The sequence below is a fragment of the Crotalus tigris genome, unplaced genomic scaffold (genome assembly GCF_016545835.1).
Source record: "Crotalus tigris isolate CLP2741 ecotype Arizona unplaced genomic scaffold, ASM1654583v1 scf7180000019154.1569036, whole genome shotgun sequence".
In the NCBI taxonomy this organism is placed as follows: domain Eukaryota; kingdom Metazoa; phylum Chordata; class Lepidosauria; order Squamata; family Viperidae; genus Crotalus; species Crotalus tigris.
Genome location: NW_024097404.1, coordinates 167,540 through 187,336, shown reverse-complemented (window position 1 = coordinate 187,336; position 19,797 = coordinate 167,540). Strand labels below are relative to the sequence as shown.

Sequence of the window (19,797 nt, the reverse complement as noted above, 5' to 3'; positions counted from 1 at the left end):
TAGGTGCTTGGGTTGATGTTTGAGCTAATATTTGGGTATATCTCTGGTTTTTGGTCAATTTGTCTGGAATTTCTGGGTCATCATTTTAAAACTAAAACCATATTTGAAACACTTGCATAGATCATGGCTTGTGCCTGTGTATTTTTAATTCTTAGAATGAATATAGTTATGGACAAAAAGCAGAGTCTGAATTTATCTATAATGCTCTCAGCATGAAATCACATTTTTACTCAGAAGGAACTGGTATTTTTGAAAAACGTGAAGTCACAATTGTTATCAAAATGTACTGCCAATGATAATTTCAGGATGTGGAGACGATTATTTTACAAGGCAAAAGGAGCTTCCAGAGATTCTTACAGTATGGAAATTTATAAGTCAAAATACATGAATTTTAAACAGTCTAGAAGATGTAATCGATGGAGTATATGTCAAGTGTTTAATCTGAAGTGGTTAAGTGCTTTGGTTCTCTCCCATAGATTGGAGGAGTTAAATGCTCTCAGGCAGCTCATTCATTGGCCAGAAACTTTTAAACTAACAGTAGAAGTTCTTATTTCCTCCTGCTTTTGTAGCAGTTCTTGGTCCATTTGTTTCAAATACAGTTATCGTTTTCCTGTGTTGCTCAGGATAGGCAGCCCTTTTTAAAGTGCTGTTTTCCACATTAGTAGAATTTCATGTAGCTTCTCGTATGAGTTTTTTGAGTTTTGCTCGTATTTGCGCGGAGTTCTTCACGTCTCGCCATCAAAAGGAATGACGCAGGTGGAAGGACCCAGATGCCAACTTAGGTTTCTTCGGTTTAGGGTTATTACATTTGTAGTGACTACCTCATAATATTAGGCGGAATTCCCTTTGAGACAAAGGGATGAACTTTGCAAAATTTTTGAGTTGTCTTGAGAGAAGTCAAGCGCTAGAAAATAAATCCTCCGGCCACTAGAGGACAGCAATTGAGGTCTCCGATACCATTTCGAGAAGGACGACACGCCTTTTCCTTCTTTACGTCACGCTCTTCATTGCGCTAGAAGTTGAAATTGAAGGCGCGCAAGAGAATTGGGGCGTGGTAAATCTGCGCTTGCGCAGTGGGACCAGCTGGTGGCGAATGTTGTTAGGTGCTATGATAGAAGCGGCAAGATGGCGGCGCCCGGGGACTCTCCTGCCGCCTCAGGGTTGAAGTACTGAACGGGTGAGGCGCGCGAAAATACGGAATAGGTTTAAGTGGCTTCAGTCCGGTGCAGCTAAATGGGGGAAGGGGCAGGTGGCGCGAGCTCCGAAACAGTGTCTTGGCGGGAAATAAAGGGGAAGGGGCTCCGGTAAGGCGGCGCGGATGTGGGAGAACAAGCCAAGTTGGCACCGAAAAAGAAATATAATGGAGCGAACCAAAAAAGACAAAATTTCGAGGAGGTAATGCTTAGAAGGAATTATACGGAAACTGGATTCCAACAAGCAAAGTGAATGGGGGAAATCGCTAACAATTTGAACTGCGTGGAAGTGGTTGGGTAGTTTCTCACTATCCTCAAATAAGGGGATAGTATATTTTGCTTCAGTTTCACAGAGTCTTACAGGAAACAAATTTTATTGAGACTTTTTTGGGTAGAAGGCTTCAAATCAAGGCATAGAATATTAAATAAATTAATATCTTATTAAAACGACTATTTTTATGGAATTGATAGTGGAGCACAAATCAAAAACTTAATTATATGGAATTGTATTCTGTATAAATTTCCTTTTTTCCTGCTAATTTGTGTTTGACATAATTTTATGTACTCTTCCCCTTTCACAAATGCCAGTGTTGAAAGACCTTCAATGTCATTACAATTGATTGTTCATCTGTAGTTTGTATAATAACATTCCAATATTCTATTTGCCCGGTATTTGCACTTCTGTCTGGAATTGGTATCTTATCTAATTTTTTTTTGCATTATTTGATTTATAGAGACGTTTTCCTCCCTCATTTACTCTATTAAACAATATGCAACTGCATAGTACCTGCATACACTGTTGTAAACAAATGGCTCTTACATCCAGTCTAAAGGTAAAGGGAAAAGTTTCTCCTTTCTAGTTGTGTCCAACTCTAGGGACCGGTGCTCATCTCTGTTTCATAGCTGAGGGAGCCAGTGTTTTCCGAATAACAATAGCACTTAGACTTATATACCACCCATAGAGCTTTACAGAACTCTCTGAGCAGTTTACAACATCAGCATCCTGGGTCTTCATTTTACCAACCTCGGAAAGATGGAAAGCTGAGTCAACCTTGAGCCAGTCAGGATCAAACTCCAGGCTGTGGGCAGAGTTAGCCTGCAATACAGAGGACGCTGTTACCTTCCCACTGAAGTGGTACCTTTCCTTGCATGCTTTCAAACTGCTAGGTTGGCAGGAGCTGGGCCAAATAACAGCAGCTTCTCTTGGTGCTTGGTTCTTAAACCTGGACTGTCAGCTTTTCAGCTGACAACTTCATTGTCTTTAACTGCTGAGCTATCACACCCCTAGAAGCATTGAAGCATTGAAAATTTGTTTTAGTTGAGAACTGCAGAAATGAAGCTGGTGCCATTGGAATTCCTAACAATTGCTTCCTGCTTATTCAGAAACAGGCATTTGGAATTACTGCTAGTTTATGTGCTTTCAAGTGAACATATACTGATTTAATCTAAAAACTAATTTTAACATTTTACAAGAATTGGCTCAAGAATTTTTCTGAGACAATGTTGTTGGAAGATGTTGATCTTAGGAATAATTTTAGATTTCCAGGACTCACTGGCAGACATGGAAGTCAGTATGACAAAACTTCTCAGTTTATAATTGGGGGAAGCAATATTGGCCTGTTTTACAAAGCTGTGCAACAGATTATGTAGATAATGTTTGTGAAGTGAACAGTAGAAAGCACAATGTAAGTGCTAGAACATTTCCATTTTGTGTATAACATCTTTTAAAACCCTTCTATTAGTTATTTCAGCAGAGAGGGTAGGCTGCAGTATCAGGTACTTCATTTGTTTCCCATGTGAAATATGTCTAATCCTTGAATAGCAGATGGAATTTATTTATTGATTGATACCTAAGACCTAGTTGTGTCAATCTAGGACAGGGGTAGGCAACCCAAAACACTCAAAGAGCCACTTGGACCCGTTTCCCACCAAAAACAAAACACTGGGAGTCGCAAAACCCTTTTGATATCTAAAATGAAGATAACACTGCATATATTCTTTTTTACCTTTATGATAAAGGTATATATATCATAAAGGTAAAAAAGGATATATGCAGTGCTATCTTCATTTTAGATGTCAAAAGGATCTCTCTCTCTCTCTCTCTGTCTCTCCCTCCCTCCCTCTGTCTCTTTCTGCCCTTGGTCTGCCAGTCTCCTTCCCCCCCTCTCTCCCCCCTCCAATCTTCTGCTCACCTGGCAAGCTGGCTTCAAGCTGTTCTCCAACAAGTTCAGAGGTAGGCAACCTCGACTCTTTTATGATTCCTGGACTTCAACTCCCAGAATTCCTGAGTTAGCATAGCTAGGCTAGCTAGCTCTCTCCTGCCCTTCCTGCTTCCTGCAGAGACACAGTAAAGGGAGGAGCCATGCCCCCAAAGCTTTTCAGCTTGTCGGAGAACACCGTGAGTCCACTCCCTTTTACACACACACAGACAGACACACACAGAGAGAGACAGAGACAGAGAGAGAAGCAGGGAAGCGTAAGTGCCTCTCTCTGTCTCTGTCTCTCTCTGCAAATGGCAGAGGAGGCTGGGAACCACACGGGAAGGCTCAAAGAGCTGCATGCGGCTCCGGAGCCACAGGTTGCCGACCTGTGATCTAGGATATTACTTATATGATATATAACATTTTGTGGCACAGATCTATGAGTTTCTATCTAATGTAGCATGCTGCCAAATATTCACCTTTATTGTACATGCAACAGCAATACTACTTTCAAGTATGCATACTTGGTAGGTAGATGACTGAGAAATTAGGAATGTGTCTACAGAGGGCCAATCTTGCAGCCCTATTTCTTGTCTGAAATTATTGAAATGGCTTTGGGCTATGCTTAGATTCTCTGAGATTGATTGTAATGATGTTATATTACATCTGAAGGACCAGCTTAGATGTCTTCCTGGAAGTAACAGATGCATGCTGTAACTAGTAATAGCTCTGACAAATTTTGAATGATGTCACATATCTTTGCTAGAAAGTTCTAAGAATTGACAATAGATGTCATTGTCCAAAATATATTCTATACAGGGCTGTTTTTGAATGATATTTGGTAACTACCTTTTTTATATACAAGTAATCCTTGACTTATGAGCAGATTCCGTTACACTACCCTAATTCTAATCCTTGGGCTTTTTCCCCATGCCACCAGGTCATACATCCTCCCCACCCATCATCGATCACACTGTTATATTTAGAAGATCTCCAGAGCTCGCATGAGGGAAGGAGGACAGGCTACTATGGCCATGAGTGTCTCTGGGCTCAGAAGTGGGTACTATGCCCATGGGTCCATCCCAGAAGTGGGTGCCATTTTCAAAATGGCACAATGACTAATGACCACTCTGCAAATGGCATCCACTTCCAGGACAGAGCATGTAGTTCAGAGATTGAGCTCTGTGCTTTGCATCCCTAATACAACCTCCACAGCTCTGGAGGTAATGGGAGCGGCAGGAGGATATTTTATTGAATTTCTATAAAAGAAAGAAAACGAATTTCTAGAAAAGATAAAATATAAGAAAAAAGTGAAAAAGTAAAAAGGGGCAAGGAATAAAAAAAGAAAAAAGAAAAGAAGAGTATCTTCCAACTTTCACTACAGCTACAATTTTTTAAAAAAATAGCTATTTCTGTAAAATTCAATGGTACATAGTATTTGTATAATTATAAACAATTCTGATCAACAAATTCCAAAAATAAAATGTCAGGTCTTTCAGTTTCAAGCAAAAAGTTATGTGGAAAGAAAACTAGTTAAAGTCTTTGATCAAAGTAGTTATTTTTGCCATCTCAACCAAGTCCATTAACTTTGGCATCCATTCATCCATTGTGGGAATCTATAGAGCTTACCATCTGTGCTTACAAATCTCTTGCTCGTATGTGGAAACAGTTGTTGGTGCACTTGAAACTGAGATCAACTTAGGCCGATCTTTCCACCTGACCTGGCTTTTTACTTAATTTGAAGTTCAGTTCAAAACTATGCAATAAATATTGAGTCCAGGATATTTTAAAAAAAATCCTCCCATATTGACCTTGTCAGTAGTGGTGGTTGCAATCCATGCTTAATGTTCCAGTGATAAGAGAGGCACAAGTAACAGTGGTGCACAACATGGTGCCTCTGAAGTGAGCCTTCAGTTGGGGATGGGCCAGCTGGAGAGCTTTCCCAGTTTTTTGCTCTGGGAAGAAAGAAGGAATTAGGATATGAAGCACTAAATCTACTCTTGTTTCTGCCGTCCCACAATGAGGTTTTTAGTCTAAATGCTCTTCTGCATGCCATCATGTTTATCTGCCCTTGTACCTCTTAAGGAAGTGCCAAACTGGGAAGGAAATCAGCTGTGAGCCTACAACATGAGCTTCAAGTTAGAGGCAAATAGAATGTATGAGAATTATGGTCATGAATCACAATTTCTGTCTAGAAATTTAGCTCCACCCAAATAACAGTTCCTATTCTGAAAACAATATTTTCAGTTAGCATCACATGACTTTAGTTCAATTTAGATACAAGTATTCTCTGCAATAGAAAACTGCTTTTAAATAGGCTATATGGAAATAATAGGGTAACTTTTTCTAAAAAAAAAGTAGTTGATGAAATTGAATTTCTATGTTACATAATTGTGAAGCAATATCTTACATCTGTAGTTTTAAATATCTATCCAGAAATACCTCAGGAGAATAAAAAGTATGTTTGCATTGGGAAACAATGTATTGGCCTACTTTAGTACTGCCGAATAATAATGTAATCTCTGAGGACATTCCTTACTCATAATTCATATATTTGTTTTTATGTTTTTACTGTAGAACAGTATTGTACCATACTCTTAGTGATAAAGTTTAGGTATCAGGTAACATTCATAGATCGTGTGAAAAATGATCTAACAAACATAATTTTTATTGATCTGAAACATAATGTGCTGCTGTATTTTTGTAGATGCTGATGATGTATTAAGAGAATCGTTTTCCCTTTCTGGACTGAACATGCCAAAAGAATCAGAGCCCCCACTCTCCTTGTCTGACTGCCATTGTAACATATGCATGGATATTTTTGTGGAACCAGTCACACTACCATGCCATCATACTCTTTGTAATGCTTGTTTCCAACTTACTGTGGAAAAAGCAAGTTTGTGTTGCCCTTTTTGTCGCCGGCGTGTCTCATCTTGGGCACGATATAACTCTCGCAATAACACTCTTATTAACTTGGAGTTATGGGAAAAAATTAAGAAACATTTTCCAGAAGAGTGCCAACGCAGAATTAATGGACAGGACCTAGAAAATTATTGTAAGTAAAGCATTGCCCTAGCTTGGTTTACATATACACCTGCCTTTGGTGTTCAGAAGTTTAATGTAAAATTTTGAAAGAAAAAAAAAGCAAGGAAAAATTTTATATTTAGCAATTCATTTAGTGGTCTCTTTTAACTAAAATATATATTTAACTGATAAGAGAGTGACACATTTCTAAGGTCAGAGATTACTTTTCTTTGTGGAGTACAGGCAAATAGACTAGTGCAATATAGGTTGTTAGATTTGTTGAATTATTTGTTAAACTGTAATAATTCAGTATTACAAATATAAGTCACCATTGTTAAAGGTCAAATCTTTTGTTTTTCCTGGATAAATGTCCAGTGAGGCTTAATTTTTATTTTTACTTTTTGATATATTAGGTATACTAAATTGCAAAGAACCCAGGTTGATAGAAAAGATTGTATTTAAGTGCATGGTTTCATATATATTCATATTAAATTGCAATTTGCATCCTTAAAATAATTAGATCATAATAATCATATTTTGTTTCATCTCTGCTTTGTTTTCTGGACTAGTATATATTCCTCAACCAATACACTGCTTAAGTAAGCCTGGAGAATTAAGGCAAGAATATGAAGCTGAGATCACTAAGGTAAAGTAGAAAGTTGAATGATACTCACTAATAGGCAGTTTTGCTAGGGATCATAAAATCCTGAGTAAGACCTGGATTGAGCTTGTTTGTAGGTACTAAATGCTTATGCATTAAGCCAAGCCAAACTGTAAAAGCTCTTTCTTAAGAAGTATTGAAATAAAAAATGAAAATTCTCAATCTATAAAATAAAAGAACGTTAAAAATAATGATACATTTTGTGGTTAGGTGGAAGCAGAACGCCGTGCTCTTGAGCAAGAAGAGAGCAAAGCAAGTGAAGAATATATTCAAAGACTACTAGCAGAAGAGGAAGAAGAGCAAAGGTTAGCAGAAGAAAGGGAAAAAAAGATAGCAGTCCAGTTACTATCAGATGAAGTGCTGGCACGAGAACTGAGTTTCAATTTGGTAAGTTTGACCAAAATGACAGCTAAATAGTCTTAGTTAAATCTTCTTAGTGTCTTAAATGGCATTTTGACATAAGCATTGAAAGAGTACTTAATATACTTAATCAGAGGCTTTTTCACTTTTCTTCTGTAATCAAGATAAATGTAAAAAATGCTACCAGATTGTTAAATGATGTACTTTGTTACTATCTGTAGCAAATTTATTTATTGATTAGATTTCTATCCTGCCTTTTATGTAGGAGTGTACATTGAGATGTAAAGTGTTCCCACCTATTTTTTTCCCACAGCAGCAATTTTGGGAGCTTAGAAAGAGTGAATGGTCCAGATTTATCCACTGAGGATCTGAACCCGAGTCTCCCTGGTGCCAATCCAATACTTTACTGAGAACAGGCTGTATCAAAATCAGGCCCCATAGATAATTTATTATATAAAATTATACTGAATGTTTGAATTGCTTGTAATTTTCTTCTAAACATTTCCTTACTCATTTGACACATGACTATTTTCTCTGATGTTTGCAAATTCTAACAGGAAGGTCTTCCTTAGATCATGTCTTGACCTATGGAGTCTGACTTTTGGTACACCGTGTGTGTGGGGGGAGGGGGAGTGTACCTTAAAATTTTAATTACTTAACTAACATGTAACCCTAGTTGATCTAGTTTGGATATATCAAACTAATATATGTCTATTTGGGGTATAAATGATTATGCTTATTTTTCATTGTGCTTGCTGTTTCCAATTAAGAAATTGTTTATTTATTACAAGTTGAGAATACCCCATTCCAAAAGTAATATAAATATGAAAGAAAAATATGAATATTCAGACAAAGGCACATAAATAGTCTGCTGTACAACAAATATCATCCTTCTTTAAACCTAGATTAACTTAGATAAAAGCCAATATAATTTCCAATTGACAATCTATCACATAAATTGGTGGGTGATGCCACTATGATAGTATTCTGGTACAGGAAAGCACTGTTGATACAAACAAGAAATTTTCTGTGTTGAGCATTAATGCATCAATGTATCAATCTCTAAAAATGTAGGATGAATTGTGCACATCAGCACTGCAACAATTTTTTTGTGATAAATCAGCTTAACGTATTAAAATCAGCTGCTGACTTTGGGCCAATGCTCTTCTCAGCCTACCCAACTTCACAGGCTTGTTGTGGGGAAAATTGGTAGGAGTATCAGGTATGTTCACTGCCTTGAATTAAATATTAAAAGGGCAGGAAAATAATAATAAATAGCAGTAGGCATGCTTTTTATCTGTATTTTTTTTTTTTTGACTGAAGAACAGGTCTGTTGAAGAGTCTATTAAAAACAGTCCACTACCGGGCCCGTCCCCTTCTGATTACTGCAAAACATCAAAAAACAAATCAAGCAATTCTGGAGACATTAAGAAGTAAGTAAAATCTGGTTACATAGTCAAAGATAGATCAGTACGATATACAGGTATGCAGATTTGCATAGTATAAATAGAGAAATTTGTCATAACTGAAACTGAACTTTGTTTGCCTTTTGAAAAAGCACCTTTGGGACACCCATGACCTGGATGACTGAGAATTTCCATAGGCGTTCTGGATATCTGTATAATTAAATTCAAATAAAACTTAATTTGGGATATAGAACCTAATTTACTAGGCTAATCGTGTTCATAAAGCAAAGGACTATTCAATTATTATAGTTTACATTCTCTGGAAGAGAATAGGAAAGAATTGCTGACAAGCTTGTTTGCATAACGTTAAATCATAGTTTAGGACTGCAGTCACTGATACCTATTATATTTCATCATTTTTACATTACTTATGATAATGAATATGATATTTGAAGGCAATTCAGGAATTGAGTGTGAACTAAAGGTATTTATATCACACATCTACCCAGTACTACTTTTTTTGTTGTGCATTGTTGATTCAAATCCATGCAATTTTCTTGGCCACATTTCTGGAGGTTTGCCATTGCAATCTTTCTAGGCCTGATAGAGAGTGACTGGCCCAAAGTTATCCACCTGGGTTCTTAGCCTAAGACAGAATTAATAGGCCTCCCCATTTCCAGTTCTATGCCTTAATCACTAAATCAAATTGTGTTTCACTATTAAATTAGCCATTTTATTGATATTAGTTGTTAGCTACCCAGAGTTGCTAACATTTTGAGATGGGCAGCCATATATATCTCTAGAAATAAATAAATGCCATAACATTTAAAACAGAGGTCTCCAGCCTTTCCGGCCTCGCGGCCTGGAGGGAAGAAGAACAGTTTCCAAATTTGCATGTGCAAACGGGCCGCACACACAAGCCTGGAGCTAGCGGCCTGTTTGCGTCCACGCACATGCACAAATGGTGCTAGTGCGAGTGGGGGAGTGCACCCGCATGCGTGCATGCACTGGCCAGCCATTTCTGTCGCCCGCTAGCCAAGAGCTACGGCCCGGTAGTGAGCCACAGCCCATAGGTTGAGGACCCCTGATCTAAAACACTTAGAAGTGTATCATTGTTCACATGCTAGTGAAATGTGCTTCTTAACAACTTGTACTAAGCCATCACTATCTTCTAATAAGAAAGGGTCGAGCATTTCCTCTTTGGCAGCTCTATCTGAATTAGATAATTGATTTCAGATGTTTTTATCGGAGTTTGTTCCTTTTTTTTCTTAGCTGCCATAGGAGAAAAACAAGATATAAATTAAACAAATAATAATTAAAGTTGAGCTTTTATACCCTGTGAAACAGTATTGTGCTAGAACCTGTTTATAAACATTGCAACTATATGCTTTGCTTGATAAGGTCTGAATTAGGGCTACTGAAGGATGAGAAGCAGAATGTTTAAAGTAACCTTAGGACAACAAGTTCTTATTTACTTAAGAGATGTAGCCCTACTCTAATCCATAATATGCTTTCTAGGGCTTTAGATATTAGCACCTTCAACTTACATTGGAAATATCTTTATTCCTTTTGTCATATTTATTTAGTTTCTATCCTTCCATTCAAGAATGATCCTTAGCTAACAATAAAAAAAACAAAAATCATGTTTGAACAATTATAGAAATAAAATAAAATAAAGATAAGTCTAAATTGTATCTGAATAATGTTTTGGAGAGGAGAGTAGGAACAAGTCACAGTTCCAAAATGTATGTACAGAAATTCAGCACTAGCCCAATGAAAAGAAGTAGAGTCTTAGGGTTATATTTTATTATATCCACTCTTCTGAGAAATTAAGTAAGTTATATTTAAAGGTAATATATAGTATTCTTTACAAGCTATAAAAGCTTCCTTTATCTTTTTCTTTTGTGCTGTTTTAAAGGTATTTATCTCCAAAGTCTTGTGGTTTCTTTTCTCCAAAGTTGCTATTTGGAAAATTAAAAGAAGAAAACATTGATTCTCTTTCTGAGGTAGGCATATGTATTAGCATTTCTATATAATACTAATACTATAACTAAACTATAACTATACAATACAATAGAATACAATAATACAATACAATACACAAAGTGCATGATGGATATTTTGACCTTTGTTTTTTTCCAGGAATGCATTAGAGCTGAAACTCGCTTTACGTTGGAAGATGAAGAAATAAGAAATGATATAACCATACTATCTTCAGAGACAACTGGAGAAGGAAAAATGATTAAAGATTCCCCTTTAGAATCAACGGGTTCCCATTTAAATATATGTACTACATCTCAGTTCAACGGTCATGTCCCTGAATTGTCATCTTTTTCCATGAGTCACTTAAATGAACCAATAGAGGAACATATTACCAATAGAGAAGATCATGAGACTGATTTTTTCTCAATGAGTAGTAGCAATAACAATGACTTTGGAAATAAAAAATTTACAGAAAGTACATGCTTGCTGAAACTTCAGACAAATGACAGCACTGAAGAAATCCTTATTTCTTTGACATCTAGCAACCAACAGGACAGCAAAGATACAACCTGTGAGGAAACAAAGATGATGGGAAACTATTCAATTGAAAATAAAAACCAGAGTTGCTCATTGATCATTAAAGAGATTCCAAAGAGAAAATCTCAATCTCTTACTGAATGGACAGTGGATTCATCTTTGAACGACAAAAGAAGAAGAACTTTTGTACAAACTGAAGAGAAAGAGATGAATGATATGCAAAAGCAAATATATTTAGAGGAGCAGCTTTATAAACGATATAAACAGGAAGAAGAAGATAGGTGTCTGGCTTTGAAAATTCAGAAGGAAATGGACAGAGAAGAGAAAACACTAAATCGCAAAAAAGGCTCTCCTGATGAGTATCATTTGCGCCCTACAACATCTAAGACAGTTGGAAAATCCCCAGCTGTTAGGAAACACTGCAGTCGCTTAAAGGCTTCAAACAGCAAGACAGAAATAAATCAACCGAAACCACACAGTGAGAATGAGAGGCTCTCTAGCAAACACCAGACAAAAACATCTGTAAAAAATGGGAATGTTCAGAATTGTGTCCTCAACTCTGATTTAAAGGATGTAGAATTGCTGCCAATCAAACAAAGGACGATTATCCAGATGTTCAAGAAATCTGCAACAAATTGAAACATTCACCAAAACCATTATAGATTAATAGAAAATTTTGGAAAACCTGCAAATATTTATCTCTTCTGGTATTGGCTGTTCCCAGAATTAATGTGTTATTTATTTCAGAAACAGTAACACCTGTTCTGTGCCTTTTCCTTTGAATTCTTGTGTCTGTTCTTTAATACATAGATGGTATCAATTTCAATGTTAAAAGAAAAATTTTAAAACCATCACATAATATTGTTTCTCACTATTAACAGTATGTGATCAGAACAGCCACCATTTTTCTCCTGATTGCCTTTCCCTAAAATAAGTAAATAAAAAATAAAAATTATTTCAAGTTGAACTGAACGATAATACTTGCTGAGTTGTCATAACCATGCCTGTGTTGTTGTCTGTGAACTTCTCTTTGAACTTACAAGGCAGTGGTAAATGCCATCTTTAAGACAGGCATAGCCTAAGATACACTCTCATTTTTCTGTTTGCTGGAATTGTTATTTTTGCTTTGCTAGTAATGTGGCTTACAGAGTTCACCAGAAAATCAAATCAATTTTCAGTGGATTCATTTTGGAATTTTAAATTTGATAATTGTAAAAGTATCTTATAAGAGGCACCTAAGACAGTCAATAGGTAAATCACATTTTTCATTTATAAGTAATTTCTAATGCATAGTTTATATATAATGTCATTAAACTTACGTAATTACTATTTCATTACAATTATTTAAGATGTTGTAACTCATAATTATCTCCTAAACATAGTTCTAATAAATATCCAACAGTGTTCCCATTCTGATAAGGGAGGAATTTAGGATTTGATGATTACAGCCTATATATGTTTTTTTTTAATTGCTTTCCATGTTCTTGAAAACTTTGATATCTCAGCATTCAAAACACTTGGTAATAGCAAAAAATGATGCAGGCTGAAGTACTGATGTTTACTGTTGCAATCAATTGTGCCTTCCTTTAGAGATCTCCATCCCATTTGTTTTTTGTTCAGCTTTATAAAAATAGTAATTTTTGTTGTAGCTGGATTCAACAAATCATTCAGAAAATGATATATAATCTAAAGGATTTACGTAAAAGTGACAGTACAATAAGTAAATAAAGTATTATTTTTCAAATATTACATGTAGTATTATCTATCCTTTTGGGTTTTCATTTTTTAAATTGTTCTCTATTGCCATTATTGCATTCTGAAGAAAAAAATGGATTGTTCTTAGGTGCTTGGGTTGATTTTCAAGCAAATGGTCAATTTGTCTGAAATTTCTGAATCATCTTTTTAAAACAAACTGTATTTGAAACACTTGCGTAGATCATGGCTTGTGCCTGTGTACTTTTAATTTTTAGAATGCATATAGTTATGATAAAAGCCAGAGTCTAAATTTATCTATAATGCTCTCAGCATGAAATCACATTTTTACTCAGAAGGAACTGATATTTTTGAAAAACGTGAAGTCACAGTTGTTATCAAAATGTACTGCCAATGATAATTTCAGGATGTGGAGACGATCATTTTACAAGGCAAAAGGAGCTTCCAGAGATTTTTACAGTATGGAAATTTATAAGTCAAAATACATGAATCTTAAACAGTCTAGAAGATGTAATCGATGGAGTATATGTCAAGTATTTAATCTGAAGTGGTTAAGTGCTTTGGTTCTCTCCCATAGATTGGAGGAGTTAAATGCTCTCAGGCAGCTCATTCATTGGCCAGAAACTTTTAAACTAACAGTAGAAGTTCTTATTTCCTCCTGCTTTTGTAGCAGTTCTTGGTCCATTTGTTTCAAATACAGTTATCGTTTTCCTGTGTTGCTCAGGATAGGCAGCCCTGATGATATTCTCCCTTTTTAAAGTTCTGTTTTCCACATTAGTAGAATTCCATGTAGCTTCGCTTGAGTAAGTTCTCGTATTTGTGCTCGCCATCAAACCGGATGACGCAGTTGGGAGGACCCAGACGCCAACTTAGGTTTAGGGTTATTACATTTTTAGCGACTGCCCCATAATATAAAGCAGAATTCCCTTTGGTATAAAGGGAAGAACTTCGCAAAATTTTTGAGAACTGGCTTGAAAGAAGTCAAGCGCTAGAAAAATCCTCCGACCACTAGAGGACAGCAATTGAGATCTCCGATACCATTTCGAGAAGGACTTTTCCTTCTTTACGTCATGCTCTTCATTACGCTACATATTAAAATTGAAAGCGCGCAAGAGAATTGGGGCGCGGTAAAGCTGCGCCTGCGCAGTAGGACGAGCAGGTGGTGAGTGTTGTTCGGTGATCGAGGCGGCAAGATGGCGGCGCCCGGGGGCTCTGCTGCCGCCTCAGTGTTGAAAGGGTTAATTCAGCAATTTACCGCCATCACGGGTGAGGCGTGCGAAAACATGGAATAGATTTAAGTGGCTTCAGTCCGGTGCAGCTAAATGGGGGAAGGGGCAGGTGGCGCGGGCTCGGAAACAGTCTCTTCAAGGGAGTTTGCGGGAGATAAAGGGGAAGGGGCCCTGGTAGGCCGATGCAGGGATGGGGGAGAAGAAGCTAAGGTGGCACCAAAAAAGAAATATAACGGAGCGAACCGAAAAAGAAGTTCGCGGAGGTAATGCTTAGACGGAATTATTGGGAAATTCTTTTGTGGAGGTGAGAAGAAAAATAAGATGTGCTCTCATTCGTTTCAGGGACCGCAGTGTGACATTTTCCAGGAAGAACTAGATTTGTGGTTTGGTTACTGTATTTATGAGAGACGGGTAAATAAGCTTGTAGTTCCGTCCCTCGAAATACCAACCTACTTCAGTCCCAAATTGCGTGAGACGAAAAAGGATCGTTATCCGACTTACTTTGTCTGTAATATAAATTTGAAGTCGGAAAAAATAGTTATCAGCAGAGGTAATAAGTCGAGCCAAATTCCATTTTAAAGGACTGGTGTGAACGTTCTAACCATGGGCGTTAGTATTGTAAAAGTAAAGTACTCCCGAGGTATTTTTGCGTTTCTATATATGAAGATCCCAAAGCATGAGTATACTTAGAAGACAACGGTTGGAGTGGGGAGAAACAGCTGTCTTGAGGGATGAAGGAAGATCCATAATATCTAGTATTCTGTTTGGAACAGTAACCAAATGTCTAATCCATTCTAGAATTAAAAGCAGAATATGACTGATTATCCTTCCTTGTTTGCTTTTTAATCAAAAGGTGGTGCCTCTGAAAAAAGAGGCTTCATCCAGTAAGGATTACAAGCCCTTCATGGGCAAATGCCTAAGATACATAATATTTCTTAAAGCCTATTCATTATTAAAAATGCAGCATGATACTTGCCAGAAACATATTTTCTTGATTGAATTCTTGATTGTAAGTGATGTTTAAATGCTTCAGTCAGGAGATTTCAGAAATGAGCTTGGTTTAGGATTGGAGAGTATTCAGAATTTCTAGATACAGTCCCATAATAGAAAATATTATTTGGTGAAATGCTGGTGAACTAGTAGTTGGTGTTGACCTGGGGAAAATAGGAGGAAGAAAGAGTATTGTGTGTGTCTGCTGCCTTGAGTTATTTGTAAAATGAATTTTTCCCCATTTTACAACCTATCTTGCCACAATTGGTAACTGAGTGACTGCAGTTAAGTTAGTAACACAGTTAAGTGAATCTGGATTTTCCATTAAGTTTGCTTATCAGAAGGTTGTAAAAGTTGATCACATGACTTCAGGACACTGCAACCGTCATAAATATTAGTCAGCTGCCAAGCCTCTGACTTTTGATCACATGATGTGCAATTGTTGTAAGTGTGAAAAACTGTCATAACTCACTTTTTTCAGTGCTGTGTAACTTTGAACTGTTGTAAGTCAACTACCTGTATATGGACAGTTTTATTGGTACTGTAAAATGTATTCCCAGAAAAAATGTTTTGTTTTCGAAACTTTTATTTTACTTCTGTTGCATTCAATTCAGTTCTTTCTCAGATCTTATTTCCCCTCATATAAGAGGCAGAAGCTAAATGTAGAGCAACTAAATGAGACATGGCATTGTTTTGTTTTACAGTCTATTGCACAATATTAAATCAAACATACAAATCTTTTTAATTGGACTGTGCTCTTGAATCCTTAAAATGAAGCAGCTATACCTCAGAGAACTGATATTCCTTTGAAAAGGGATATGAAACTTTTTAGACAGCCATGATAATATTGAACAATCCATTCAAAAATGTATTATCTTAGCTTCTTTCACTGGCTGAATTTATCTTTTTGAAAGTTTTTGATATAACAATTTGAACTTCAACTCCTATGGATTTCATTATTACCAAGATTTTTAAAAAGTTCATACTGTATTCTGCCAAATCATTTCAAATATCTTGTAAATGCATATTTCTTCAATACACTATAGGTAGACCTTGACTTACAACCATTCGTTTAGAGACCATTTGAAGTTCAGGGAACTGAAAAAAGTGATTTATGACCAGTTTTCAAACTTAAGACTGTTGCAGTAGCTTCATGGTCATGTGATCAAAATTTGAGCCCTTGGCAACTGGCATGTATTTATGACAGTTGCATTGTCCAGGGGTCATGTGATCACAATTTGTAAACTTCCCATCTGGCTTCCAACAAATGGGAAAATCCAGATTCAATTAGAAGTAGCAAGTGATTGAGTAGTTCTCATTTGCTAAAAGTAAAGGAATAGTATGTTTTGTAGTATGTACCCAGTCCAGAAATTCAATTCAATTATTTGGTTAATTACTGTTTACCTGTCGCCCCTGTTTGAAGCCCTCTGGGAAAGAAGAGTTCAACACTTCATTATGCAGTCTAATCTTAGATTAATGTAGTAAAATGTAATGGACGTTTATCATGCATGAATTTTCAAAATCAACACAAAGACTCTGTTACATCTATTTCAGGTGGTGTCTGTAATCCCAAGGACTATAGTTAAGTTTGAGGTAGTCTGTTTCTATGTATCACTATTATCCTGTTATTTCTGAAAAAAATGTACTGCACTAAGTTTAACTGCAGTAGTTTGTGGAAAAGGAAATATTAAGTTAAATACTTAATATCTCAGATACAATTTAATATAGATGTAGAGGTCCTTATCTTCTAGAAATATAAATAAATTTTTATTGTGGATACCAATTTGTTCAGGCTACTATTTGACCATTTAGAACTATATATAGGTAGTCCTCGACATGATCACAATTGAGCCCAAGTTTCTGTTGTTAAGTGAGACGTTTAAGTGAGTTTGCCCCATTTCAGTGCCGTTGTAACTTTGAATGGTCACTAAATGAACTATTGTAAGTCAAGGACTACTTGTACAGAATCTTCTCTTCCAATAATTTCTAATTGTTCTATTGATATTTTATTGAGAAAGAAAGAAAGCCAAATGTTTATCCATACCATGTTACTGACTGTCAGGAAGAACAACATGAAGTTTTCCCGATGTTTTAGACTACAGTTCCCATCAGTAAAGTCAGCATGGTTCATGGCAAGTGATTATGAGAGGTGTAGTTCACCAGCTGAAGAGTACCATATAGTTTAGCCTTCTTTTTGGTAGTTTTAACTGCTTTAATACTTCCCCCCCCCCCAAACTATTGTCTATAGTTATTACTATGGTTAATTATACTGAGTCCTCTTTTTTCCATTCTTTAAGAATATGCCATGGTGCTTCAAAGCTGTCAATCTTTGAAGCAGATGGAAACTACTCAAACTTCTTGTGTGTTTCTGGATGCTTCAGAGTTCAGATAATATGACACATGCATATGCTCCATAGTCTTCCATGAGTCTACAGATTTCAGTAAAAGGTCTGTAATTACTCCTGCAGTCATGTTGGGAGTGTGGAATTGCTTCCAGGATGAAAGGATTAGATTGTTCTCCTTGCATTAAATTTCATAGGAATACTCCATTGAGTTGTAATTAACAAAAGATGTCTGAGAGGAGATATATACTAGAATCTGACAAAGGAAATTATATTGAAATGGTTTATATTATTGGTAAAATTTATACACACAAACAGACACTTCTTCATGCAGAAAAGGAAAGATAATATGATTGAGAAGGCCCATGTTCTAGAGTGGCCTCAGACACAGAAACTAATAAGACATCTTAGGTGAGTCACTGTCTCAGCCCTAGTTGAAAAACTTCCCAGAAAAAGATAGGCAAACCACCTCAGTATTATTGCCAAGAAAATTGTAGGACCTCTCTATAAATCATTAGGAATCATGATTGATACAAAGACAACAAAATATAATAAAGTATTTACATGACTGGATTGTGTTGATTTTTTTAAAATATAAAAAATTAATCTACTGTAAAAATACATTATATTTACTTTATTGAATTAATACATTTTTCTCTTTCTTTTAAAGCTTTTGTTGAAACTTAATATGGTTTTCATTGTGTCATAGGTGCCAGTGAAAGTGCAGGCAAACATATGCTTGAAGCATGCAACAATAATCTGGAAATGGCTGTCACTATGTTCCTTGATGGTGGAGGCATTGCTGAAGAACCCAGCACTAGTTCTGCAAGTGTATCAAACCTGCGACCACATACAGAGTACGTAGTGTTGTAAAGAGGATAATTAAATTATCTTTGAAATTTGTATGTATATTTCAGATATTTTTGCTTTTAAGTTCTTAGTTTTTCTTATGCAGATGCTTCTATTGTTGCTTTGGGTATCTATTTAATCATCAAAACATTTAAAGCACAGCTCCTTTGTTACTACCAATTATCAAAATTAACAGAGAACAATATAATTATTCTAGCATAATGATCTAGGCAACACCTTTCTAATTTATCTGGATTCTTTTGAATTTCCAGAAACTAAGGAAGAAAATAAATCTGCAGCATAAATTCTGCCATTCTCCACCTGACTGATTTATGTGGCTGGGTAGGATATGTGTGCATGAATCTGAGGTAGATGATACTTTACTGCAGACAGGAGTGATGCCTTGAAGGAAGCAGTATTATGTCCCCTTCTAAAATGACCATTTCTTAATCCAGTCATATGATAGAGCAGGCATGTCAAACTGCCAGCCCACGGGCCAGATGCGTCACAATGAAACTGCGCCCACCCCAGTGCCGGCAATGGGGAAAAAGTCACGACGATGTCGCAAGTTTGACATGCCTGTGATAGAGTTACTGGCTGAACTCCAATGTTTCCCTCTCATGAGAAAGTTTTGGAGAAAGTGCTAAAGCTTCAGTTTTACAGAGTCTTATAGGAAAAGTTGGTTTTTCCTTAGGGGTTTTTCAGATTTATTAAAATGAAAGTGTGCAAATGTGTCAGGAATTTTGATTTGTTCCTGACATAAAATGGTAAAGACTAGGTCCAGACATTTGAGTACTTTTTCCTTTTGTGTAATCACAAGGGCAATTTCCATGCATTATTTTTTGTTCTTAGTAATAGTTTGATCACCATTGCATAGTTTCAATATAGGTATGAAGAACAGATTTTCCTCTTGCCCAAGTAATACTGACATTTTCAAGCTATTATTTGTTTTTTGTCTTCGTAGAGATGAAGTGAGGGCACCTATTCCTCAAAAACAAGAAATTCTGGTAGAACCCGAACCCTTATTTGGTGGTAAGTTTCTGTTGATCTTCAAAGAGTGAACAAAAATTCTTCATTGTCCTTACAATGGAAATGATGAGATCTTATAGTACTGAAAAATATGCATAACAGGCAACTTTCCTTAATACTTACTAAAATAGTTTGACTTTTTTATTAGTTCATTATTTACTATTTTTATTTTGTAAATAAGAAAGTGAAGTAGAGGAGTATTAATATCACTACAGTAGTAATTCCGAATAACATTCTGTTTAAAAAGATATATATCTCTGTTTAGTTACGTATTCTCTGG

The 19,797-nt window shown here is 36.2% G+C and overlaps 2 protein-coding genes across 5 annotated transcripts in view; both read left to right on the top strand.

The window, feature by feature from the left end:
• Positions 1-1,048: 1,048 nt before the first annotated feature.
• Positions 1,049-13,112, top strand: RNF168 (ring finger protein 168). The gene is made up of 7 exons (XM_039360099.1): positions 1,049-1,177; positions 6,102-6,449; positions 6,988-7,064; positions 7,290-7,466; positions 8,763-8,872; positions 10,764-10,851; positions 10,988-13,112. Exons 2-7 carry the CDS (start codon positions 6,149-6,151, stop codon positions 12,002-12,004), a joined length of 1,770 nt encoding a protein of 589 aa, XP_039216033.1. The 5' UTR covers positions 1,049-1,177; positions 6,102-6,148; the 3' UTR covers positions 12,005-13,112.
• A 1,105-nt stretch (positions 13,113-14,217) lies between these two features.
• The window catches only part of UBXN7 (UBX domain protein 7), a 34,148-nt gene continuing 28,568 nt past the window's right edge, over positions 14,218-19,797 (top strand). For 2 of the 4 annotated variants that reach the window (XM_039360090.1, XM_039360087.1), the window contains exons 1-3: positions 14,218-14,344; positions 18,349-18,496; positions 19,453-19,520. In XM_039360090.1, coding sequence (XP_039216024.1) covers positions 14,272-14,344; positions 18,349-18,496; positions 19,453-19,520 — 289 coding nt within the window. In that variant the 5' untranslated portion in view covers positions 14,218-14,271. Of the gene's footprint in view, positions 14,345-14,441; positions 14,612-18,348; positions 18,497-19,452; positions 19,521-19,797 lie in introns of those variants that run through there. The other 2 variants (XM_039360088.1, XM_039360089.1) reach the window with 2 other exon arrangements.